Source organism: Lissotriton helveticus, chromosome 1_1 (genome assembly GCF_964261635.1).
Source record: "Lissotriton helveticus chromosome 1_1, aLisHel1.1, whole genome shotgun sequence".
NCBI lineage: Eukaryota > Metazoa > Chordata > Amphibia > Caudata > Salamandridae > Lissotriton > Lissotriton helveticus.
In genome coordinates, this window is record NC_136057.1 from 1346641363 (window position 1) to 1346668503 (window position 27141).

The following is a 27141-nucleotide window of genomic DNA, read 5'->3' on the forward strand; positions in this document are numbered from 1 at the left end:
GGTTTGGGAGATATCCAACTAAAGATGGAATTCCAAAATGGGAGAAAAAGTGGCCTTCCAACCTATGTAGGTTGTGTGAGGAAACCCTACTGCATATAGTAACCTTATGCCCAAAATTGTTAGAAGAGCGGAAGACCATCTTAAAGCCCATTTTTAATGAACTGGGAATAAGATCTTGCAGGACTGCAATTATTGTATGTTTAAGTGGTGCTACCATCCGTCTCATTTACCAATTTGTTAAGTTTATTTTTATAGCTGAAAAGAAACTTTGTAACACAGACATTTCTAGTGAAGAAATTTCTGCTATGAAAATTATCTAAAAAGCGCAATGATATATTGGTTTTAAATGTTTTTAGGGAGAGTGTGGGCTCTTTTAAGCTTGGTTAAAATGTATCATTATAAATGTACCGTACCGTATTTAATGCTATTCCATAATGGTGGATTGTATTTCATGTACACTTTTTTAATCTGAAAGTTTACTTGACAATTCTAGCTGCTAGCTCAAGGCACTTTAATTTCTGCTGCTATTTGGTGGGTTGTATTCCATGTACCGTACTGTTTTTAATGCAACTCCATAATGGTGGATGGTATTTCATGTACACTTTTTCAATCTAAAAGTTTACTTGATAATTCTAAGCTGCTAGCACAAGGCACTTTAATTTTTGCTTCTATTTGGTGTGTTGTATACCATGTACCCTTACCAAACTTAAAAAGTTTACTTGCAAATCTAGCTGCTAGCACAAGGCACTTTAATTTCTGCTGCTAATCGTTTATTAGTAAACCGTTTATTTGTGGTTAATCAAACCAGGTTAGGGCTTAGTTGTGGATCTCGTCTTGGATATAAAAGCACATTGTATCTGTATATTTTTAATCTGATTTCGTTTTGGATATGTACTTTGCTGTTTGTAATGATTTTAAGTAATCAACAAATACATTTCACTTACTTACAGTACCACTGTTTTGTTCTTATTACACTGGAGGTTAGTCTGGCACATTGAAATACTGCTGACAATCATGCTTCAAATCTGCATTGGGCACCAGAGTTCTTCCCGTCACAAGTTAGAATAATCTGTGTGTTATCAGCGTAAGAGATGATCTGCACTCCAAAGGATTCCACCAGAGTTGCCAAAGGGAACATATAGACATAAAACAAGGGTGGTCTCAAGGCAGAGCCTTGGGGAACCCCAAGCTCAATAAACTTTACAGTCTGATGGAAATGGTGGCATCCACACCGCTTGACCTCTGTTTGATAAAAAGCAACAGAGCCAAGCCAGGGCAGTCACACCCAACCTGTTGTCCCACAAGCGTTTAATCAGGATAGGATAGGAAAGGCTGCTGAAAAGTCTAAAAGCATCAAGCTCACTTTCTTTCTGTTGTGCACAGCCGTTTTAATAGTGTCTGATACTTCAACCAAAGCAGACTCAGAGCTGTGTCCAGAGCGAAAGCCCAATTGTGAATGGTGCAGCAACTGGTTAGCATTGAGATAGCTGGAAAGTTGGATGTTGAATAATTTTTAGAGGATCTTAGAAATGGCTGGTAATAGGGAAATCGGCACGTAGTTGGCCAGGATGGACTTATCTGCCAAAGAGTTTTTGAGCAGTGGGCTAAACTTGGCATTCTTCCAGCAACTAGGAACAAAGGCCTGGCACAGCGAATTGTTTATCAACACTTCACGGCAGGGTTTATGGCCTCTGCATTAGCACCCAAGATTTGTGGAGTGCAGGGGTTGTCGGGTGACCCCGACTTACATGTTCAGAATCCTCCAATAAAATAGGGGGAAACTCTTTAAGGGAGAAGGAAAATGGAAGAGGAACTGTCAAGGGCGGATCTAGAGACCAGACTGGGTTGCTCCTATTAGTGGAAGTAGATACTCCTTGCCCATCTGACCCATAAGAGTCAATGCTGTTGTTAGTACTAGCAGCTTTCAAGGGCCCAACAATGCCCAGAATCTTAGTCTAAAAAAAGTCGGAGAGTTCAAACAAAGTTTCGGTGAGTCTTCCAAGGGCTGGGAAAGGGCGTGGGGGTTGGTAAACTTTTAAGTGTTTTTAAGACCTCTTTATGTAGATTATTAGACCTGGTGATTTCATCAGTAAAGTACTTTGCTTGGGCATTAATGCCTCGGTGATAAATAGATAGCTCCGGTTTGTAACGCTTCTTATCCTCAGGCAAATTACGCTTGCGCTGAGCTCTCTGCAATGTTGCTGCAGTAATTTAAGTTCCTCGTTGAACCAAGGAGCTGATGGCTGCTGCTGGCCATCCAAACCTGATCTAATGGGTGCTAACTGGTCGACCATATTACTTAACCAGGTATTAACTACCAGTTTATCTGCTTTGATATTAACAGGAAAGCAACGGAGCAGTGTTATTAAGGATAGAGATGGTTTCCTCAGTGTTAACCTTGGCCCGTTACGATAAGGAAGTGTAGTGTTAGGCCTGCTGCATCTGAGGCCATGCTCCTATGACCTGCAGAAATACACTGTGGAATGATCTGACCAGGTGTTGATCAGAACCTCCACAACATCGATACAGCTATTGGAAAAGACTGGGTCAAGCAGATGACCCGCAGAGTGGGTAGGTTTATTCATGAATGGAGTTATTGTTCTGACGGTGGTCCACTAAGTACTCTACAAGTCCATGAAGCAGTCTCCAATTGATTAGGACAATTAAAGCTTTCAGAACGGTGGTGATGCATAGCCTGTCTTAAGAGAACACCCTAAATTTGTGATAGGATAAAAGTGTTACTCTGTGAAAAAAGGAGGACAATTTTGAGACAGAATAATATGTTTGACCTGTAGAGAGAGATTAACAAATGGCAATATCTGACAAAAGCTTGAGCTGACTTTGAAGGGGGCATTAGGATCCCAAATCACTGTAGACCACTGGTTCTTAACCTTTTGACTTCTGTGGACCATCACTTAATCATTACTAGAAACCGGGGATCCCCACTGAATTATTGTTAGAATCAGGGATCATCTCACGGAGTCATTATTGGAATCTGGGGACCTCCCAAAGAGCTATTATTGGAATCTGGGGACCACATCCTAAGCAATTTCAATGATTTGACCTGAAAAATAATACTCAAGGGAACACAGAAACAAGCATTCATCAAATACGCACAAATGATTAAATCTATTAATTAATTCACAGACAAATATATAAAAACATGAAAATCTTAAGTTTTTTGGGAAGGTTTGTGTTGATCTTAATTCAGCTGAGGCCGCCTACTGTCTATACTATACTCTGATGCACTTGCATGGTCTCATGAACAACTCTGAGGATACCAACTTCATTTTTAGCCTCCAATTTCAAATTCCTAAACATTTACAGAATGTTTTTAGGATTTTCAATTTTCCATTTTGATTCTTTATTTACACCTAATTAATTTGTTAATATTACTTAATTTTCTAAGCAGCTGCGGACACCCAGGGGTCCCCAGACCACAGGTTAAGAATCACAGCTGCAGACCATCAGACAAATTTGTAATGCACAGCTAGTGCTGAGGCCCAAATCTTCCAGCTACAGAGTGATATGAATGTCCTTGAAGCATAGGCAGACCAATGCTGGTGAGTGGGTTTTGGTATATTTGCATAAAGGCATTGACATGCACAAATATTGACGTGCAAACGACAACTATTTCAAAGAATTACTAATGAACTACTCGCATCTGGAAATGGATGTTGACTTTGGAGGTCAAATGGTGACAGCAGATCTATTAGTTGCAAGAGGACATGTTCAGGACCAGGGTGGCTGGCCATCTTGAGTTTATTTTTCTAGCAACCATATTGTTGTAGTCTCTAGAGATGGAGTCTTGGATGTAGGTTTCCAGTCATCTTTTCTTAAGGATGACACAGTTATCTAAAACTGCAGTAAAAATCAGGAGGAAACCATTCAACAAATAATTTTCAACCACAGGTTTATTAAGGGATCAGCAGTTGCTTCAAATAGCGTGAGCATTTTAAAGAAACACTTCTTTGCAGTTGCTAAAGCACTTCTACCTAGTAACAGTGAAGGAAAACACACATAAAAAAGCGAAGAGAGTTAAACATGTGTGCTAGGAATCAATACACGGTAAAAGTAATTATTACTGCAACGTAAGAATGCTGATTTTAAAATGGTAACGTGTAGCAAAATGTGCGTTCCTTTCCACTTTAGTGAAGGATAATTCAAAACAGATTTATTTTTCTCTGCAGCATAACATGATGGAATCCAAAAAGAAATGCAAATGCTGTTGAAGGTACTGAAACCTCTCTGGAGGGCAACATCCTTTGTAGCATCTCCGAAATTGACATATCAGATTTTTCAATCTAAATTAATTAATGTTTTCATCTCAATAAAACAAATATGCTTTTTATACACCGCTTAAAATGAACAAAAATACATCATCACAAAATCAATGCTTTGGGTTACTAGGTTATTCCTGTAAGTTTGTGCATTAATCAACCACTTACACATACAAACAATATTTATTTAAAAGTATTCTTTTTTAATTCAATGCTTAGCTGGGAGACTTTTTTTTTGGGGGGGGGGGGAATTCCTGCTTCTTGTGAACATAGAACAAATATATCAGAGAAAGATCGGTCAACCCTGTTATTATACTCTCTATTCTTCTCATATCTGCACCTACGGGTTTTATCCAAGGTCCTGATTACGAGTTTGGCGATCCATAGGACCGTCAAACTCGTGGTGGCAGTCTGACCACTGCTGCACTGTGGGACCGACCGCAGTATTATGACTGCGACGGTCCGACCACCACTGGGCCACTGCGACAGCCAGGGATCCTGGATTCAGCGGCGTTGACGCAGCAGTCAGAAGCAGAAATATGCTAATGGTGCAGCAGCATATTCCGTATTGCCCCACCACCACCCTTTTCATGGCAGTGAGGCAACTAAGGGGCCCATGCGGGGTTGGGCAATGTAGTGCCCACCTTGATTTGCACCCTCAGTTCCTGCACGGTGTGGCATGTATATTACACAGTGCAGGAAGGTGCAGTTGGCGCTCTGAGAGCGGCAGTCTGCATGTTAGGCTCTTCTATGAGCCTAACAGACCGCAGCTGTCATAAAGCAGCAAGGGCGCTCGTCTGACCAGGTCTGAAGTCCTAATCTGGCAGGGGGCGCAGAACGAGCTTGGCGGTCCTACAGCGGACATAGCGTTGCAACATCCGCAGTGGGACCACCAAACTTCGGCCCCCAAGTCTTAACCTATTAAGGTTCACTTTAGATAATACTATCAATATGGAATGTGGCCTACTTAACTTGTATTCTTAAAAGATATGCATGACTCACATCCAGTACTTGAACCTGCACATTTTTACGAAGCGTGCAGCAGTGCCCACCATTGTGTGGGTGGCTTTATGCATGACCCTGTCACTGCTCCCATCACATGGTGCAGAGAAGGTGCGGTTCTGGTAAAAGCCTTGAAGTGGCCACCTTTATGAATTATTTGTTTAAAAAAAATCTTTGCACGGTTTTCAAAAATACATATTAGTGCTCACCTCAACTAGAAATACCACCCGAATGGGCATAGACCACTGCACACGGAGGTAAGGATTGACATCTGCAGGCTTGTATGTTTTATTTTTTGCAACCAGGAGTTGCTGAATGCGATTGTGAGCATACATAATTATTAAATAATACGTATTCTTGTTTTGGGAAAAACTGCACCAAGCCCTTTTGTGGGTAAACTAGGAATCAGCACATATGTGAATGCAATGATCTGCACACAGGAAGGATACATTACTTAATTGCTTGAATGTAAGTTACACTTGCATTTAATTAACATGGTTGTTTCTGGGGTTGTCTCCTCACTAACTCGACTACTTCCCATACCCTACCAAGACACATTACCAAACTGGAGCCAGTATATTTTTTTGTGATAATATATTTTAATTATGAGGCTTTGGCATGTAAGCAAGATATTCTCAATCACATTTGTGATTAAATCCTGGAAAACCGTTGTGGCCTTTGACAAGTTTATTCACTTTTCCCCCTAAATAAATTGTATATACATAGTAATTCTATATATGTTTACTTCTTTTTCACGTCTGGACTTAATAAGCCTATTTTCCAATTAAACTTAGATTCATTTGTACCTGAAAGTCATATTTTTGTCTAACTGGTTGCAATTGAGATTTCATTTATCTTGGTGCACAACTCTTGAGAAGAAACCTATCTTTGAAATCCCATTTGTCTTCCATTGCAGTACGGCTTTTTGTGGTCAGCACTAGGTGCAACCCTGATCGTGGAATTCAGCACTATTAATGCTTAGGAGAGCCAAATAAATTGAATGGTTAAATGTAAGCACAATGGGGACAACCCTACTTTAAGCTTATGTCAGTCCCTATTTCATAGTATTTGGTTTACCCCCTAGTGACACTCATGTTGGTGTATTTGCTTAACATCTTGAACGTAACGTGGAGATCTGATTTCAGTTGATCTGGCTTAGACTGTGAACTACTTTTGTCCACACACTCAAATGCTACTCTGTAAGAGATATGGGTTGAACATTTAACTTTTGGTCTTGTTGCTGTCAAAAATGATTGCTCAGTTGCCCTATAACACTTTTACCTTTTACCAGAAGCTTAATGACTACAATAAATTGCAAAAAGAAAATAACTGTGTCCATTCTCACCAGCAAAAGAATGCCATTAGATGAAAGATTATTTATCGAATGACCTTCAAAAATGTAAGTCGCTTTCCCTATTCTAAACCATTTTGGTAAATGTATTACGTCCGTAGGCAGCCAAAACATCCATTGAAACATTTTGAGTGTTGTTTTTGGATTTTGCAATGATCTAGCATAGGGACCAGTCATTTATCTATATTTCTGCCCTCCATATTCGCTGAGCACTGACTGCAGCCAGATCATGTGGGTCCTGGCCATGTCCAGTGACTGCTGTCTTCGGATTCATTTTACACAACTTGTATAATATTCTAATGTTATATTTATCTCAACATATGCAAATTAAATTTGGTGAAGAAATATAAAATGTGTTTTACCTTTTAAAAAGGTGTAGCTTTTAACTATTTGTGGAGAAAGGTTGTTTAAATTCCAGAGAGTGTGATGTCCTTCAAGTGCCTTAGTTAGTGGTGGGTGCGGTCTCATTTACTTGAGGGATTGGTCTTCATACATTGGTAAATACTTTTTTGTGTGATTTGCTTCTTTTAAGAGATAGATTGTCACGTGTGTATGGGTAAATGATTGGCAACAGTATCACCTGCAACTTTGAAAATGTATCTTCTGGTCCTGAAAAAGCATCTACAATATGTTATTGACAGTGTGTAGGCTGTGTTCATTGTTTGCATACTTTCTTTCCTTTTATAGCCCTTGGAAAGGAATCTTTTATAGAAAAGAAAATTATACTTTTTGATGTGGAGTTCATACAACGTCTGCCATGCCCAAGCACTGTAAATACTGTTACTATTATCCAATTCATTGGTACACCATTTACTGATCTCCAAAGAATGGGATGAGGGGTGTGCCTTGCCTGGATTTGAACTTTTGGATACCACCTCTATCCACCTGTACCCCTTAATTTAACTCTTCTTTGAACTCTGATTCACTGTTGCTCAAATACCACCACCAGATTCTTCTTGTCTGAACTGTCTGGTTGCTGTCATCTTCCTTCTACTTCAGAACCACTGCACGTTCAGCAATCTGAGTATTAGCAACATTTTAACGTTTACATGTTTGTTTCATATTGTTGCTTGTGCTGCAATTTACACTTTGTTGTATTCTTCATGGTGGAAGACGAAATATTCATTGGGGACAGATACTTCTAACAACCTAGCCACAACTGTGTGTCTCTTCCCCGGTCTCTCTCCCGAGTGCATTCTCTGTTGCATAATATGATGTGTGTTTTCTGCAAAAATCTTTTCACATTCCGTACATTTACATACGTTTTCCCCTTTATATGTTCTGTGAAATCTGATATGATCATTGAGTTCTCTCAGGTTTTTTCTACATTCATTACATTGATTCTGTCTTTCTGCATTCAGGGATGCCTTGTGTTCATGAAAACCACTTAGGATGCTGTACTCTTCCTCGTGTCTAGTAGACTGAGACTCTTCCTCTTTTGAATAGTGCACTTTCTGATGACTAATAAGTTGTGTCTCCTGATCAAAAGAAATTCCACATTTAGGACAAAGAAAAGTTCTCTCCCCTGAATGTATTTTTTGGTGTTTTTTAAGATGTCCCTTCTGAATGAAGCTTTTTTGACATTCAATACATTGATATGGTCTCTCTCCAGAGTGAGTTCTCAAGTGTACAACAAGACCACCCCTTGTAGTGAAGCCTTTCGTGCACTTAGTGCACTGAAACGGCCTCTCACCTGAATGCCTTCTTAGGTGGATAATGAGACTTTTTTTCTCATTGAAGCCTTTCTCGCATTCGGTGCACTCAAAAGGTCTTTCACCTGAATGTGTTCTCAGGTGGATGACAAGATTTTTCTTTCTACTGAAACATTTATTGCACTCGGTACACTGATGTTGGTGCACACATGAATGTATTTGGAGGTGTCTTGTGAAGTACCCTTTGACAGAGAACTGTTTCTTGCACGTAGGACATGTATAGTCTGACCTCTTTTGTAGTGTGTTCTGGTTAAATTTAACAAGCTTTACATTCTGTTCTGAATCTGAATTGTTGCTGTATGACATTTTTGCTATTCCTTGATGTAAGCTGGAAAGCACCACTTTTCTAAGCCCTTTCTCAAATAGAGTACTCTGTCCACCAGTGTCTCGTTTACATTTTGAACGCATCTTCTTTGTAGAGTTGTTTCCTCTCTCAGGGTTCTGCAGAGTGTTCGCTTTTCCTTTTCTTGTTTAAGCTTTGAACAATTGTCTTTTCTCAGCAAATTCTTCAATACGCCCTTCTCTATTGCTCACTGCTCCATTTTCTGCTGGTTCAAAACAAGAGTTATATCATTAACGTGTAACACATAAGCACCTCATTGAAGACAGTGTAATTGCAGTAGACATACAGATTAGAGCCAACAAATAGAGCCCTGTAAAGTATACTGATGGCATAACCATTTTGCTTGAATACCTACTGTTGCTAGTACAAGGAAATGGATATATTGTGAGAGTGCTCTCCAGATACGGGTCACAAAGTTGCATCTTTAATCTGGAGAAAAGGTTAAAACGCTTTGCCTTGATTGGAAGACGTGATCCTCATATTTAAATTATGGGTTGGGGGCAGATAGAGGACAAGATGCAGCCGATTTCTCTTTAGCCCTCTCTTAAAATCTCTCCACTTCTCTCTTCCCCCGCCCGATCTCTTTCCCTCACTTCTTCTCCCTCTATGCATTGAAATAAATATTGATGCCTGTTCAAGCTTCTCTGACCATTGGTATTGTAGGTGTATTTTTAACTTTATTAGTAAGTAAGTGGCTTATACATTTATAAAACATTGCTTAAATAAGTGTATTATTAGCTCTGTTGCAAACCTCTGGATTTGTGGATGAATGTGATGTAGAAAGATAGTGAGCAATGCACAGCCCTAACACGGAGACAACAATGTTGCCCTTCCACAAAGCTAGTCCCTTAGCAAAGCCTCTACTTGCTGGCCAGCACATTCACGAGGTCAAGCATCTGCATCATTAGTTTAGTGTACATAGCATGCAAACCTTAAAAGTAGCATCTGCTCATATTAGCAGGTTTATAATATAGGGGTAATGTCTCATTTATGGCCTTGTGAGATGACATGTGCTTCTCTTCTGAATCGAGGAGCCATCTATCTTCATAGGATCACATGAACGCTCTAAGTAGTGGATACTGTGATGATCTACTCAGTGATCACTAAAAATGTTTATCCCAATTGTCTCAAGTATGACGTTTTGGTAACTATTCCTGAGGATATATGCAGTTTGCAGATACCATCTATGACCACTGCTTCGATTAGCATCTGAAATAAGGGTGCTTTATTGACAGCTTAGCACAGACATATATATGAGAGAAGACTTTACAAGTCTGTCAAATCTCACTGTGGGAATATGCTGATATTCACGCTCAACCTCTGTGCTTAATAATTTTAAACCACAACTTCGTTACAATCGAGTGGTTTTAGGCTTCTTCACAACATACAACTATGCTGACGGCATCAGTAAACAAGAGACATATAAAGCCAGATCAACAACCTAAAAAATCATTTCACCCCTGACCTCTAGTCACTGAATTGGTTAGCCTTTGAGGCTAGGATTCATCTCAATATTGCAATTAGAGTACCCCCTTTAACCTGGCCCAGACACTGACCCTACAGGGTGGAAACAGAGCTTCCACAACCACAAGCTTCCTACTACTTAAGCCACAAAAAATGTAACAAACAAAATCTATAACTTATCCTTGTCCAGAGTTGGCCCAAACATCTGGAACTCTCTCTCTTCTGAGCTCAGTTGCAACCCAGCCACACCCATGTTCAGGAAAAAAGTAAAAACTCTACTATCACATATACCACTCACATGGAGGACATACCTCCCTCTCCTCATGGGTGGCTCTTTCCTGCTTGTTTGTCATTGCTTCTTGCCACGCCTTTGCCCATACCCCTGAGATCCACGTTGTTTTTACTGCATTTCCCAGCCATCTACATACCATTCTAACACCTATCGGCCTTTGCTCATGCAAGTACTTACGATTGTCAATATGCTCCTATATCTTCTCACCATTTTCTTATGTAAATTTTGTCTGCAAAACGTATAATATGCTTTTCTATACTGCCTACCGTTTTGTATCATACATTACTTTGTTATTCTTGTAAAGATCTGTGTTACCCGAAAGGTTCTTGTTCACGCTATATAACACTCTAATTAAATAAATAAAGTTATTGTGGTATTGTAAACCTCTCCAGTACAAATAGGTAGGGCCACTAGAAAAATGCAACTATGCAGCAGAGGAGTTGCAAGGCACCATGCAAGTGTCAATTAGCTGCACACACCACATAATCCACTATCTGGAGCTTAAGTGGCATATTTTAACAATAAAATGTTTCTAGCTCATATTAATTCTGCTCAGCCGAGGCAGGCCTGCATCCCTCCGAAGCCAGTAATTTGAGTACCAGTAAATACTATAGTAATAGCAGGTGCTATGTACATCATCATCATTGAAGAAGGGTGTGACATAGAGCTTGCCACCACTTGCACAAGTTCAACTCTGGGTAATTTTTCAGACACAGAGGGATTGTGGGATCTGGCAGAAATGGGTACCAAGTTTCAGTTTCTGAGTATGACTAGAGAGCTCAAAGCTGAAGATGTAGAGGGAATACTGAAGGTGGAGGGAGTGTTTTTTTGTTGTTTTCTTTTAAAACAAGATGTCATATGTGAGCAATACGCTGTGAAAGACCCTGGCATCAGCCAATTGCATGCACATTTGAAATGCAGGTGACCAGGAGTAATGCTGTGAAACACAGATCACCTTCTCACTCACCAGATGTCTCAATGGTGCACTGCTTTCTCCGTTATCCATGTTGTTCTTACAGGAGCCCAAGAGCAATCAAGAACATTATCTTCGTGACAGGGTAGTGGCCTAAAGAGAGGCTGAGAGATTCAGAGGTAAGTTGTAAGCACGACTTCTGTCTGAGCTAAATATATGACTCTTTCCAGAATGCTTCAACAATGTATAACAATGAAAGATTCTCCAAAGCATCAACTCATAAAGCTCATATTCTTCATCTGCCTCCTCAAATAACAGTGTATGTTCACTACTGCAAAGTGTAAAGCTGTATGCTTGCAAGGCATCCTTTTAGGTGGTAGACACCATGGAATCTACATTATGTAAGGTATTCTGAACTCACTCAGAGCACCTATGCACTAAAGCATCTTTCAGACATCATTGGTATTTTATTTGAGCACTGGTGCTGTGTCACTAGACCACTGGTAGCCATTCACTTGCTATGAAACAGTCAATTAACGAGACAAAGACAAATATAGGGGGTCATTACGATGGCGGGCAGACTGCGACTGACAGGCCGTCGGTGGTGGTCCCCCCCCGATATCGGTCTGACAGCCGGATTAAAATACCGGCGGTAAGAGGGTAGGACCGCCCACATCCAAGATCTCGTCAGGGTGGCGGTTGGACTCCTATCCCTAAAATGGTGGCGGTTCCTGCCCAGGCACCGCAGTAGGGATTAGGATATCCATTTACAACTGCCTTTTCATGCTGTTAGTGGCCCTGGGGACACATGCAGTGCCTCCCCACACAACCATGTCCCATGTGCCAGGCACCATATGTGCCTTTTCCCACTGCAGCTTGTGCTTCAGCCATTTTCCTGGGCCGCAGCACAAGCCGCAGATGAAAAAGGCACGTATGACCGCCTGCACAGCAGTCTTATCCTAATAGGGCAGGTGGGACCGCTGACTCATTTTCGGACAGTAACCTGCCCTATACAAGGGCCGTTCACGGTCCGACCGACTGCCATCATAATGAGGGCCCATAGTGCTGTAAATACACCCCAAAACTAAGTTGCGCTGATTCAAAGGGTAGGATCTGTTCTGCTCTTGCGCATTCAAAATGTGGGTTAAGTCTAGTGCTAAGCCATCACTATTGGTGTGAAGTAAGAAATGGAATAAAATACTTACCTAAAAGTCAAAACACCATATGCATTTGGTTTGAATAGTAACAGTACACAACACTATCAAACTAACATACATGCCAGGCAGTTCACAGGAAGCTTGACTACACAGCATGAATTCTTTGCCAAATGGGTCAGGGAAAGGGTGGGGGCCAGTGAGGAGAAAACGGAGAAAACAGAGAAAAATAAGGCTGGAAAAGTGCTCAACATGTGCTAGTTCTTCAAGGGAAAAAGATTTGGCTAATAAAAACTGATTGCAGATGTAAAATAGTCACTAATTCGTTCCAAAGAAGGCAGAAGGTGTCTAACTGATTCCCCACAATAAGTTAATTAAAAAGATTATATGTTATGTAAGCAGCACACTCAAGGAGAATGCTACTTTGAACTCATTTATTTAAACAAGAAGGCATAATATGATCTGCCAAACCCTGGCTGTACCAACCCAAAGCAATCTTGCAGATGTTTTCAGCCATTGTGAAGCAGACTTTCTCTCTGCTTGGCAAATGCCGGAGTGGTTGGAGCTGCCCACTACCTAGACTCCGTACACTATTCCTCATTTCCCATATCGCTAGCCCGTACTCCATGAGGGCTTCATAAGACATAAAATACAAGCAGATGTCCTCACAAAATTCCAATGCACTCTCTCAGCTTTGTACTGTCTTTTCAACGGGAAACATCATTTACCACGAAGGCATTACCACTAATAACGTTTACCACGTGACACTTACCACGCAAACGTCTTTACAACGAGGGTGCTTTCCACGACGTCTTTACCACGGGCTGGGGGGGAGACGTGGTATTCCTTCAAGTCGTTCTGCGTGGGCTTGGGGGGGCAGGGGGTGGGGGGGCAGGGGGGGGCGTGGGCTTGGGGGGCAGGGGGGGGGGCTCGGAGGGGGGCTGGGGGGGTCTCCCCCCCAAAAAACAAACAAAGGAGCGGATTACTTAAATTAAAAAAACGAACTTCAGTACCACCGAAGAAAAAGGAAAGTGCCTCCCCCAAAGACGTGCTGTGTACGTGAAAATAGCAGTCCTTTTTTAGTTTTGGTAGACGTGTTTTGACGCTTGTTTCGATGGTGAATTGAAGTACGGGCTGCTGGTGAAAGACAGGAAGGTGTCAGGTAAGAAATTAATCTTTATCGTTTGTGCTTAAAGGACGTTAAAATGCGTGGTATAATCCTTCGTTGCAAATTCCAGCGTGGTAAAGCCACTTGCGAACTAAAATTCGCGTGGTAATGCCATGCGTGGAACTTGTAATCGTGGTAATATCATATATTCCTTTTCAACTTGAGGTGTCTTCTTAATACTAATGAATTGTGTCCTAAACTTGCAATCCATCGAGATACTTTTGGGAAACTAACTAACCTATACTGCTTCTAAGTGTTATTCGTACACAGAAGAACACGTCTAATTAGCCAGCATAAAATGAAGAAACTAAAATACTCATTCAGGCTAATCCAAGGTGCCACTGAAAATATCTCAGGCACTATTGGAAGGTTCCAGAGCAACAGAAGTCAACGACTGAATGAGGGTGTTCCAAAGCATCTCAAAGTGTGTACAGAATACAGTATGTCCGCCATTAATGGCGCAGGTGACTTACACACCAAGCTAAAAGAAGTCACTTATAATAAAATAGTAAAAAGTACTAACTAAAGAGTCACAATCGTTTCCAGAATCCTAAAACGAGTTTTTGTCACGAATACTTGAAACAGAATCAGCTGTACACAGCCAAGTCCCTTGACAGATGTCATCCTATTCCTAAATCACTTAATATTACTTCAATTTCTATATCCTCATCTGCTACTGCTTTATTACTGTTTTTAAGCATTTTGGAACAACAGCTGAAGGAAGCAAAGAGTCCTGAAATGAATTATATACATTCAGTAATATGGCTCAGGTAAAGGCTTCTATCACTGTTAGAAGTGCAGCTTCTCCATAATCTAAGAATAACATCTGGATGCTGGTAGTTCTTAAAAGTTCCAGATCGGGCTAAGTCCCTGCCTTAAATTGCTCTCGAGGCTGTACAAAGGGAATTGTCTGCATCTGAATCCTTCATTTGTGACTTCTGGTTAAAAAAATGTATATTATTGTGACCAAGAGGAGAGCTTGGCTGTGACTTATCAAACGAGGAGCCAGATTTATTCTACAAGCCGGAAACGCCCTCCCCCAAGACCCTGGGTCCGCCAAGTTCAGGGTTTTCTACTGCTCTTCTCACCCAAGTTTAGGGTGCCCCTACTGACCACATTAGTGAGGTACAGCAGCTTGGACCTTCCACCTTCCAATGCGAGACCTATTGCATTACAAATGTTTTTTTAACATTGGATCCTGCTCTTTAAAAGACACTGCACACTCCCATGTCTATTTAGCCCCTTTGCTGTATGTTTTTTTTTTTTTTAAATCGCATAGCACCTTTTTAGGTCGCACTTACACAATGCTTTTGCTGTCTGCGGTCAAAGACGTATTATCTACACTCCACTACATAGGGTTATTCGTGTCAAACCTTGCTCATGAGAGGCTATCTTGTCTATTTCAGTTCAGTCTCTTACGCTGACGACAGGCAGCTGGCGGTCGCACTTAGTGGGGACTCAGACCCTGAGGCTACCAGATTTCGTGAGGGTCTCAGTGCAGTGGCTGGTTGGATGACGGCCAATTGTTTACAGCTTAACGCTAAAAAGACCGAGGTTTTGATTGTGGGCAAGCACAGCAATCTTTGGGGCGACAAATGGTGGCCGTCAGAACTAGGCCCTACCCCCACTCCGGCAGCTGAGGTGAAAAATCTGGGGGTGTGGCTTGATCCCTCACTTAGTTTTTCCATCCATACAAAAAAAGTAGCAGCCACCTGCTTTGGGATTTTACGCGGTCTAAGGCCGATTTTGAAATTTTTTGACGCCCCCACCCGACAGCTGATAATTCAGGCTGCCATACTATCTAGACTCAATTATGCGAGCTCACTTTTGTTTGGAGCTAACCTGGCGGAAACTACCAGACTGCAGCGCGTTCAGAACGCGGCTGCCAGGGCTCTGATAGGCCTTCCTAGATTTTGCTCGGCCAAAGAAACTATTCGTAAGCTTCACTGGTTACCCCTGATTCAGAGGATCGAATTCAAGACTTTATGTCTATCTTTTAAAATTTTGAAACAATCTTCGCCTCAGATATTGGAGCACATCATTTCTCCTTATGTTCCTCATCGGCAGTTGAGGTCCTTTGGGCAAAATTTAGCCGTTGTTCCACGTTTTAAGAGAAGCAGAGCAGGTGGTCGCTCTTTTTAGAGTACTGGCACCCAAACTCTCTTCCTGCCCATATCCGCGCCATGGATGACTTACTGGCATTTCGGAGAGCTGTTAAGACTTTCATCTTTTCCACTGGATCTTAGGGTTTCTTCGTTTGATTTCTTCTCTTGCCCTATCTGAGTTGTGTCTCTTCTCTTGATGCAGCGCCTGATACAGCGCCGGGACGCCCCTTTGCTGGGGCAGCTGCGCGCTTTAAAAATGGAAATAACATAACATAACCTAACATAACAGTGCGCTTGAATTGATGATCTTCCCTTTTCTTGTTTTTGACCCAAACCTGGAGCACAGCTTCTTTACCATTATTTCAACTGGATGCAGACCTGCCAACCTTTAAAAAACATGACACTGTATGAGAGAGGATGAGTTGCCATGCAGAAGCAGGCCCAACTAAAAGGCTGAAGTCAGTCACTGCCTAAGCAGCTTTATTCAGGTGGAACTAGGGAGAGGGGGGAGGGGTTTGTGCGGTCACTGTCTCAGTACCTAATCCTACATTCTGCCCTAAAATACAATCAAAAGCTTCTGAAGCAGCCTTGAATATCGACAGTACATGGGTGGCAGCATCAGAAGCCATAATGGATCGTGTCTCTGCCGCGCCTTCACACACAAGCTGAGACCCCGCACTCTGTGGATGAGTTTTCTGCTCAACTTGTACTCACTGCATGATATCAGCTCTTCGTCTGTGTAAAGAGATCAAATACTGTGTGACAAGCAATGTGTGAGTTGGCAAGTCTGTGAATGATGATCTTTCCAGTCTGACATCCGAGTAGCTATTTTTGTATTTGTTTTATTACTTCATGGGAGGGCGTAACTTTCCTCACTTCCTTCCAAGTTCCTCTTTTCCTCCTACTCACAACACCCCTCCCCCAAGCACTTATTATATGAGGGCTCAGCAGCTCCTAGCTTTCCCACACATCCACTGCTCTCCCAAACATTTCACACTGCTAGTCAGCCGGCTTGTGTCTGCCTTTTTATGCATCATCCCCAAACATATTTTGTCATCATTTACTTTTCCAAAATTATGACTGCCATCTTGGAATGGTTAATTAAAAAATAGTATCAAAAAATTTAAACACGGCTGTGGTGCATATACATAGTCACGCACAGTGGATATCTTGGAAAGATTTTTGTTATACTTCCAAATAATAATTCCAAGATGGCGCCTGAGTGTGCTCGAGCATTGCAGCGATCTTGGATTTTTTTTTTAAGTAAGCAAAAATCATTGCAAGATGGCCTTCTGCGGGATGAGAGGCCTCTCATCCCGCAGACCATAGGACGGCATCCGGACACGGCTCCTTCTATACTACACTTTGATCGTCAAACAAATTAACTTATCCACTGAGTGAATACAACTCTACGGACTGGATATTACTGGACCACAGTGAGAAAGACACACAGGCGGTCCTTAGGGTTTGAGGCCTCTTTTACTTCCAACCCAACGTACCTGTTACGCCAACTTTTTCCTGTGATGCCCGCCACCTTGGCCAAACACACACGGCATCACTAATCGCCCTGAAGAAGCCCTTGTTTGGGGAAAAACGTGTTGGCTGTTTCCAAAGAATGCAAACCAAGCGTACCTGAAATAATGATACACAAAGACTTTCACCAATGACTTTTGATTGTCTGACAACTTTTATACGTTCCATTACAGGGTTCTCTTTATTTGAACAGAAATTTTCCACACAAAATTCTGTAGATTAGTGTACTTACATCCCTCTATATCATTCAGCAACTTTAAATTGAAGTCCCCAGATAAGAGCCACAGGACATTGAATGTGGGATGCTTCAAGAGCTTTTACTATTTTTACAGGATGATTTTTTACTCATTTCTGCATAGATTAATATACACATTTAGCAATATAAGGGGCTGATTTCCTTCCCAAGCATGTATCATTATGCTCTCAAGCCAATGTTCTCATATTTCCAACTAGGATATTCACAAATCCAAATTTGCTGCAACATATACAGAGAGCTCTACCTTTACACAACCTTTTTTTTAATATTATTTCAAATTTTGTGATTGATATTCAATATATCCAATTAATGAAAAAGATGTATTACACTATGTTTCTTGAGACACGAGTATGTCAAGTGATTTCCAAAATGTTACTTCCTCATCTTCCGCAATACGTGAGAGGCCCGCCATGTTCCAAGAACATATGGTCAAGTTAATGATAATATTTTGAATATTATTTCAATTTTTCCTAATTTTCGTCAGTATTGTGGGTATCCAGGACCAGTCACCTATAAGTACATTGTTGCCCTCATCCTGCACCCAAGTAGATTTTCAAATTAGTTTTTTTCAGTACATTAGGATCCTCTGGGCCCTAAGCACCTTTTAGAACCTTTACTTGAATAATGGGAACTGATAAGTTGACCTTGTCAGTGTTGTGTTGTAGAGATAATCTTGTTTGAATTTTTGGGGGATTCATCACAATTTTAGGATAGGAAGTTTTGGATTATCCATCTACTGCAATTCACCAACTTTTAAAAAACGTTTTTCATATTGTATACCTCATCAGCAATTTCTACCGAGGACCAAGCAACTATGGTTGCTTCATTTTGATGTGGAAACACTGGGAGATGAAATGCAATGGACGTCAAGTGATCTGATTTAAGATTTGACAGCTGCTTTATTGATCCAAGTAACTTCAGAATGTTACCCCTATTTAATATATCAAAATTCCCTTTGGATTTGTATTCTGAATGAAACAACAGTTAATTTATTACACGTTTGTGTTCATCCCTTGAGGGGGAGATAATCCAAAGACAGTATCACGGTCATGCTGCTGAATTTGCACTTTGGCCATAGAGAATTAGCTTCTGCATTTAAGAAACTTACTTTATGAGATATGTTTAATTTAGCTAGCTTATGTTTTGCATTCAAACAGGTACATATTTGTTGCTGATTGCCATTTATTTCATTTGTATAATTTCCTTCAATTCTTCCTTGAATTAGCTGTAGTGAGTTATTATTGATCTATCCTGTCTAATGTTCAATTTTGAATTATTATTTTGAAGTTTTAATACTTCCTTATTTGTTATGTCTGGAATATGGTCTGGAGAAATTTGATTTTAGGGTTCTACTTTTGTAGGTGTATGACCTTTTATTTTCGCAGAGGCTAAAACCTCTATTAATTCCTGTGCAGTTTGTTCCAGGATGCACTGTCAATTTTTTTCCCCACAGGTTTGAAATCTAGGGAATAGATTTTTTTGTGGATTCCTCATTTGTTGTATGTTTCTCCTACTTGTTATTAAGTGCCTTTTGCAGGCGCTCTCTTTTTGTTAATTTTTTAATGGGCGCAAGAGGGACCAGACACTGACTCCTCTAGAACCTCTTTTTGATCCAGATCTAGAGGGTTTTCTGATGGAGTTATAAAAGGGGAGTTAAAATACTATCCTTTGGTGAATGAATCAGCTCTGTACGAACAATTTGATGCGGTTCAGTTGTTGCATGAGAGTGAAGCGTGTTTTGAGAAATCGTCTGTGGGTTTGAGAGGCACACTGTTTAAAGATAGTCAACTCCTTTACCCCCTGTGCTATGGCTGGTGATACTAAGGATAAGGGAGTGCACTCTGCCCTCTGTTTCTTGAGCTGCTCATTCCTGTCCCAGTACTCGGCCTCCAGGGCTCTTCATCGTTTTCGCCTTCTTTACAACAGCTGTTTCAGTTTGGCTCATCTTTTCGCCATAACTGTGTGCAGAGCTGGACTAGACTGCAACAAAGTATGTTCCCCCTTGTTCAGACCCTCTTCAATCAGCATGCATAAGCAGTTGTGCCTAGGATTCTCCCTTGATGTCGAAGGGCAAGGCACACAAAAAACCTTTTCATCTTGTTTGCTGTCAGGGGGTCAATCCCCCAAAAAAACTGTTAAATGGAAGTTTGCTAAACTAGAAGAGACTAGAACAAAATGCAACACTACTGTTTCAAGGCCAGTATCTTTCTCACTGCACCTAATTTTAACAAGCATTGGCATAGCCAATAGGTCTCGCCTTTGGGACAGTATAAGTGTTTAGCCATGCAATAGTTGATGTTGTTGCACCAAGGATATTGTGCTGCATAACTAAATACTTATAAGGTCCCAAAAGCGAGACCTATTGGCAATGCCAATGCTTGTTATTTGTTTGTACTTCTTTCATGGACCATCGCAGCACCCTGACCGGTCACATCTGCCTCAACCACTAAATACTATTGTATTGTAAAGTAATGTATTGTATAATTCTTACAGCACTTTCCTGCCACTTGTTGATGGTTACCTATCCCCAGTGTATGAGTCAGGGAAGGTGTGGTTGCAGTATCCTGTAGTAAGTGAGGAATTTTGGTGTCTTGTGCGAGGCCTAAAGATGAGCACCAGACTTAGTGAGTAAGCATGTAGCAGCATCTTAAACACGGAGCGGAGTGCGAAAAGAGCGTGAGGGATAGTTTCACAGGTAGGGTATACAAACCGGTATTTCTGTCGCCAACTGTGCCAAATATGATTCCAGTGATCAGTTGTAGGTACCAGGCTAACAATTCTTTGTCTCCAAGAAATTTTTATTTCTTTCTGTGAAATATCCCCTGCATTCCAGACAGACATTATAACTGTGTACTAAGTCACCCATAGAGCCTTGGAGGAGGTGCTGTGGTGTAAAATGTGTAATACTTGCCACTTAATAGAGTCAACCCAGTCTTAACACCTCTCCAATAGTAAAGATGCCTGGAGCGGGGAGGGACCTTACTTTATTTAGTGTGATGTACAGTTCCGTATGAGTGGACTCTCAACCTCACTCACTACTCAATCAGGCTGGACTTGACGATCCCTGCATTAACCATGGTTCATTTTCACTGCCTCGATACCTATACTCACGTCACTGGCACATTATTCGGTATGTAAATGTTCCAGAAATGTTTGCATGAATTCAAAGACATTGCTTGCAGTTTGCTGGTTCTTGTCGGAATACTTTATTAAAGACGCTCGGGATTTGTAATCAGAGCCTTACATTTAGAAAGGCTTTAAACCCACATATTATTTTAAGTCTGACCTAAATTATATCTCGTTATCTTAAATTTTTACTGCATTTGCTGTGGCGTTCATCCGCTCGCATGGGATTTTAGCGCTTTAAAAAAAAATTGTTGTTCGATTAAAGTATGCCCCTTTTATCTGTAAGAGAGAACGAATGCCATTGTTTCTCATCGACAACTGGTACAAAGTGTAAGAACTCACACATGGTGGGTGGAAATGTGATTACAGGAGAGGAGACTCAAAGCTATTATAAATAGCAAGTGCACAAATCGTTTGGGATGCACAACCGAGCATATTTCCTTTATTTTGATGGTCCTTCCTGTAAGTCTGTTCCCCCATACACCTGCAAACCGAAGAACAGTCACACATTCAGTTAAGCGGAGATCTCAAAAACGTTTGTGGAAGCAGCTGCGCTGTGCACATGCACTCGAGCTGCGCATCGCCCTCATTGTACACACCTTGAAACAAACAATAAAAGGTTCTCCGTGTTTGCTGAGCGCACCATGTATATATCGGAGGCCATAAACTGGAATAAAACTGCAGCTGGCAAGAGGCACGCGCTGCTGCAGAATGTCTTCTGTGCAGCTGAAGCAGGTGATCACAGCTGCTGTCTGGCGAGAAGCCAAGAGCACTGTCAATAGCACCTCCTGTTCCACAAGCGAGCAAAGCACTGTGGGAAACCCATCTCTGAAGTCTCCATTGGAATTCATCAAGGATGCATTCTTAAAGTTTGGGGTGGCAAGCCAAAGTAGAGTGGTTTAATGCAGATTCCAAGGATGCCTTTAGCCGGCCGCTCTCTTAAATGGCAGCCAGAAACGTGGTAAGTATAGGTTTCGCATTATTGTCTTAACGTACTCATATGCAGCACCCTGGTGATGTGGACAGTGTTTCATCAAAGAAGTGTAGTGTTTTATCTAGGAACCCGAATCGATATTCCTATTTTATGCCCTTGTCCGGCTATAATCAATAATATCCATACAACTGCATAATAACCATATCCATAATTCAGTCGTAGCACATGCTGTCACATTAAACAAGGCTACTTTTTTGATTCCCAGCGCCAGGAAGCCGCTTGGCCACAGAGCGCTTAATCAAGTTTCTTTTCATTTCATTTCATTTCATACTTCTCCGGCCCCCTAGTAAGCACACCGAGTTCTCTAAACAAAACCAAGCCTCCAGCAACCTAGGAAATCCCCCTTGCTTTTGTTTTGATTTCGTCCTCGAACTCCTGTAAAGCACTGTAAGAACGGCCAGTTCTTAGTGACATATTTATTGACGTCTTATGTCCAACCTTAAGTCAAACCCAGGCACCTTTCAGGTATAAATATACCAACGTTGTCTTAAGCAAACACACGGTGGTGATTCTGGAGCAGAGCAGCTATCTACTTGCCCGAGAGCCCAGCTGATGCGAGAGCTCACGGAAACTGCCCCTTCTCCTTGACGCACTGAGAGAGACGCTGTCTTTTCTCCTGCCGAGAAATCCAGCTCCGGTGTTTCCAGATACCTTCGCGGGTTACTGGGATATCGAGTCCTGAGAAAGAGATACAAGACCTCCACATGTAGAGGACTGTGACACTTGGGGCACAGTTTTTGCTTCCATTTACACAAAAACACATTTTATATTTATTTATTTATTTCCAGGTTTGTATGGCGCTATGAATCGATTCCCGAAGGAATATCTCCGCGCCTTTGGCACAACCAAAGAACAGAAAAGACTCGTCAACATTTTAATAAACTAGGCAGGAGATCAGTCAGTTAGGGATTTGAAGAGGAATGTTTTCAGCTTTTTCCTAAAAGGGAAATGTTCCCTACATACTCTGATTTCCTTAGGGAGTAGGTTCCACAGCTTTGGCCCTGCTACCGATAGGGCTCTTTCCCCCTTTCTTGCCTTCATGGCCCTTGGAACACATAATAGTTCCTGATCTCCCGATCGCAGGAATCTGGACGGCACATAGGGGATAAATTTCTCAGTGAGGTAACCGGGACCAGTTCCAGTTAGGCATTTGTGGATGATGCAACAGATCTTAAACATCACCCTCTGCCTAACTGGAAGCCAGTGCAGTTTGGCCAACAGTGGTTTTGAGGGAGTGCGGGCGGGACATTCAGTACCAGTCGTGCAGCCGTATTTTGTACAACCTGCAATCTAGCAAAGATGCCCTCATTGGCAGCTAGCATTAACCCGTTGCAGTAGTCCAGCCTGCTTAAAACTAAGGACTGGACCAACGTTCTCCTGGTGGTATCTGGTAGCAGGGGGAATACTCTCCTGAGAAGCCCTATGACATGGAAGCATGCACCCACCACTTGATTGGTTTGTTGTGTATAGGTGAGCTCATGGTCCAGTTTGACTCCCAGGTCTTTTACCACGGTTTTGGGCACAGGGACCGGGCCAAGGTCTTGAGGCCACCAGTCCGGGGTCCACAACCGTTTTGCCTCTCCGAAAAGCATAACCTCCGTTTTGGAGACGTTACACTGCAAATAGTTGGCTGCCATCCAGCGAGACACCTCCTTCATCCCTTGGGCGAAGGAGGCCCGCACCTCAGGAGTCATCGTTTTAAAAGGGAAGAGGAGTTGGGTATCATCCGCGTATGAAACCGGAATGAACCCGTGGGATCTCATGATGTTCGCTAGGGGGGCCACATAGATGTTAAATAACGTGGGGCTCAAACAAGAGCCCTGTGGCACCCCCTTTGAGATCACCACCTCCTCTGATTGATATGGTCCCAGGATGACTCTCTGGGTGCGTCCGCTGAAAAAACTCCTGAGCCAGGCCAGGGCCTTGCCTTCCAGACCGATGTCAACTAGTCTGGAGGTCATGATGTCATGTGACACAGTGTCAAACGCCGCTGACAAGTCCAGAAGCACCAGAACAGCGGAATAACCCCTGTCCTGTAGCCTCTGGAGATTGTCAGCGACAGACAGCAAGGCAGTCTCAGTGCTGTGTCTGGGTCTAAAGCCCGACTGGGAAGGGTCCAGTACACCCGCGTGTTCAATGAATTTCGACAAATGCTGATTCACGTGCCTCTCCGCAAGCTTCCCTAAAAAAGGGAGAAGGGAGATCGGTCTCAGATTCGTCAACTCAGACCACGGAATCGCGTTGTTTTTGCGAAGGGGCCTCACAAGTGCCTGTTTCCATTCCAACGGTACTTCCCCAGTAAGCAGAGATATGTTAACTATCTGCCGTATTCCAGCCCCCAGAATCTCCAGCAAAGTTGGCATAATACGTGCTGGGATGATGTCAGACTGGCACCCACTCTTTGTTTGCATGGCAAGGGCAGTCAGCTCTTCCATAGAGATAGGTGGGAAGGCAATAAGCGTCTTAGCCTCATTGTCTGGAGTCATGGTATATGACGGGATTTGACAGTCAGTTGTTGTCACTGGGTCATAAGAGGGGGATTTGGATGTTAATATTTTATTATAAATGGCGTCAATTTTCCTTACGAAAAACTGTGAGATGTTATCACAGATTTCTTGGGATTCGACCCCATCAGTGTCACAGGCAGCGGGCTTGGTAAAGGTCTGCAGAATAGAGTACAGGAGTTTTACATTGGAGCCAGCATCTGATAATTGGGCTGCTATGTGTTGTTTCCTGGCAGCTCGGATCGCCTTATGATATTTTTTGGACGACCTCCTAAAATTCTCCTTATCGTCTGCCTTATGTGTGACTCTCCATTTTTTCTCCAACCCTCTCATGATCTTTTTTTGCTGCCTAAGATCTCCCGTAAACCAGACTTCTTGTTTGGGAGCTGGTCGTGGTTTATAGGTTCTCAGTGGGGCCACATGGTTGATAGTTGTTAATACAGCGTCACTGAAAGCCTTTAGAGCTAAGGTGGCGTCATCACCGAATGCTTCCCACTTAGGTTCCGAGTAGTTCGCCCTAAATTTGTCGGGGGTTAACCTATACCAAGGCCTTCTGACATTGGCCAACTTCTTATAGATAGTTTTGGCTTTGTTGTTGTCACGAGTATAAAACACAATGACTGAATGATCTGTCCAAACAACTTGGTTGGGGGTAAGACAGTTAATAGCTGTAGAGTTATAGAGCACTAAGTCGAGGGTATGGCCCGCAGAATGAGTCGGACCCTGGTTCTTTTTAGTAAGTCCCAGTGTGGCCAGATCTGCCAACACCGTCTGTGCATCAATGCATGTGGTGATCTCACTGTGGATATTAAAGTCCCCCACCAGAAGAAAATCAGAGTTGGTTTGTATGTGGGGTGCCAAGAGTTCCATTAGTTTAATGGAAAAGGGCCCGCACGAGCCAGGAGGGCGGTACAAAAGTGCACCTTTCCTCACTTCCCTAGCAGTAGGGTTGATCGTAAAGATCATGAGCTCCATATCTGGGGTGCACACAGTTTCTATAACTACAACCTCCATCTCCTGTTTGAATACAATGGCTAGCCCTCCTCCCGTTTTAATCGGGCGGTCCGACCTAGCCATTTTATACCCCGTTGGTACCCCAAGTGTGATCGCTGGGACTGTGTGGGGCTTAAGCCAGGTCTCCGTTAAGAAGCACAGGTCAGGCCTCTCTGTTGTAATGAGGTCCCAAACCTGTGTGGCATGAGAGACTAGAGAGCGGACATTACACAACAGGTTTTTACAGGTTAGGGGCAGGTTATTAGGAGCGTTGGAAGCAAGTATAGCGGGGTTGTTGTTGTGTGCTGAGATGGCAAAGTTACCTGGGTTAGGTGTAATTACCCCAGTGTTAGAGAATAGGGTGTGGCACCTCAAACACGAAAATGGTCCTCCCACACTGGAGCAGGTCCTATGGGGGCACAAGGTAGTAGCAGATTTGCCTATGTCCATGAGACTCCTACGTGAGTATGACAGAGCAGGTCCCTTACCCCTCTCTGTAGGAAGTGTCCTGACCGCCATAGCCCCCTGCCCCTAGTCCCGTCCTGTCGCGGACGGGCGCAGACGGGCTGGTCTTAGGCTCGTCTTCGGCGCAGGAGGAGGCGCCACACTGCGCGTCAACACTGCGCGTTGACGCTGACGAGTTACTTTATAGCCCCTGAGCCTGGAAGAGCTAGAGCGCGAAGCGCTCGCCTCCCCGGATGTTTCTTGCTCTGCCCCGCCTTCCGCGCCCGTGATTGGCTGGAGGGTCGGACTGGGCGGGCAGGCACAGACAAGGCAACACGGAAGCTGGTCCCTCAATGCGTGTGGGTAAGTGATCGTTTTTAGCAGCGTGCAACTAGAAAATCAGTCACAGAGCAATACAATTCACAATTCACACCCCTTCTAAAATGCTATATCTGTATAGCGAGTGATATTAAAAATAGCTGTTAACACTAATAGCAGGATAAAACAATTGCGAGCAGAATGCTCAAAGAGTGGCGCCAAGCGGGGTGGGGAGAAGCTGCCACCGTCCCCCTTACCGCATGGTGTTCCGTCCATGGTGGTAATACCAGATGTGCTAAGACAGATTCAAAACGAATACGGTCCAGAACCTGCTTTAACTCTGGGTATGAAATTACTGAAAGACTTCAAGCTGGTCTCCGCTATATTATTAGCCAACATAAAAGGAGAAGCAGCATCTGTGGCGATCCGCCAGAAATTGAAAGAAACAGATATAGCAGAACAACCTTTTGAACTTGCCAGAATCGTAGAAAAATCCTATGAAGAACTAGGAAGAGATAGTTTGGGTGGGAAACCAGTAAAACCCCAACTAACTGAAAATCCTGAAAAAATATTAATTAAAAATAATCTAAACACTCCAAAAAAGAGCTGGGATGGAAATAAACAATCCACTCCCAAAGAAAAAAGATTTCAGTCCAGAGGAAGGTCTCCTCGGCGGAGAGAAAGATCTCCGGACCAAGGACACGAGTCTCCCAGAGGGAGCCCTCTGAGAAAAGATACAACCTTAGTGTGACGGGGCAGGGGAGCAAGACCCTCTGACTACGGATGATTGGTGGGTGGCCACACCCCTTTTACCTTGCTCCTTGTCCCCACAGCAGCCAGCGGCAGTATGGACAGAAGAGGATACATCGGTTTGGTTTCCAGAACGCCAGGACGACGGCTCCTTTAAGATCCTCGACTCCGGGGCCGAGGCCCCGCCCACTGAGTACGCCAGGGCGTCAAAAACAGGCACACCTGGAACGGAGATGGAGGGCGTGGTGAGCAGAGCCGAGAACCGGGAGGAAGCCGCAGAACAGGAGAGGAGAGCCGAGATCCCTGATATCGACAAGCCAGGAGGCCAACGTTCCCACGAGCCGCCCTGCCACGTTCCCGTGGGAGGAGCGTGGCTACAAGAGGTACGGGGCCGGGTAGCGGGCTGGGTCGGGAGGAGGAAACACCAGTGACCGATCCC

General features: G+C 42.9%; 1 protein-coding gene across 1 annotated transcript; it reads right to left on the reverse strand.

Moving 5' to 3' along the window:
- Positions 1-3896: 3896 nt before the first annotated feature.
- On the reverse strand, positions 3897-25211 carry LOC144764030 (uncharacterized). The gene is given in 3 exon segments (XM_078650169.1): positions 3897-8798; positions 8801-8851; positions 24384-25211. Coding segments are annotated over 3 exon segments (1962 nt in total). The 3' UTR covers positions 3897-7715.
- Between the last annotated feature and the right edge of the window lie 1930 nt (positions 25212-27141).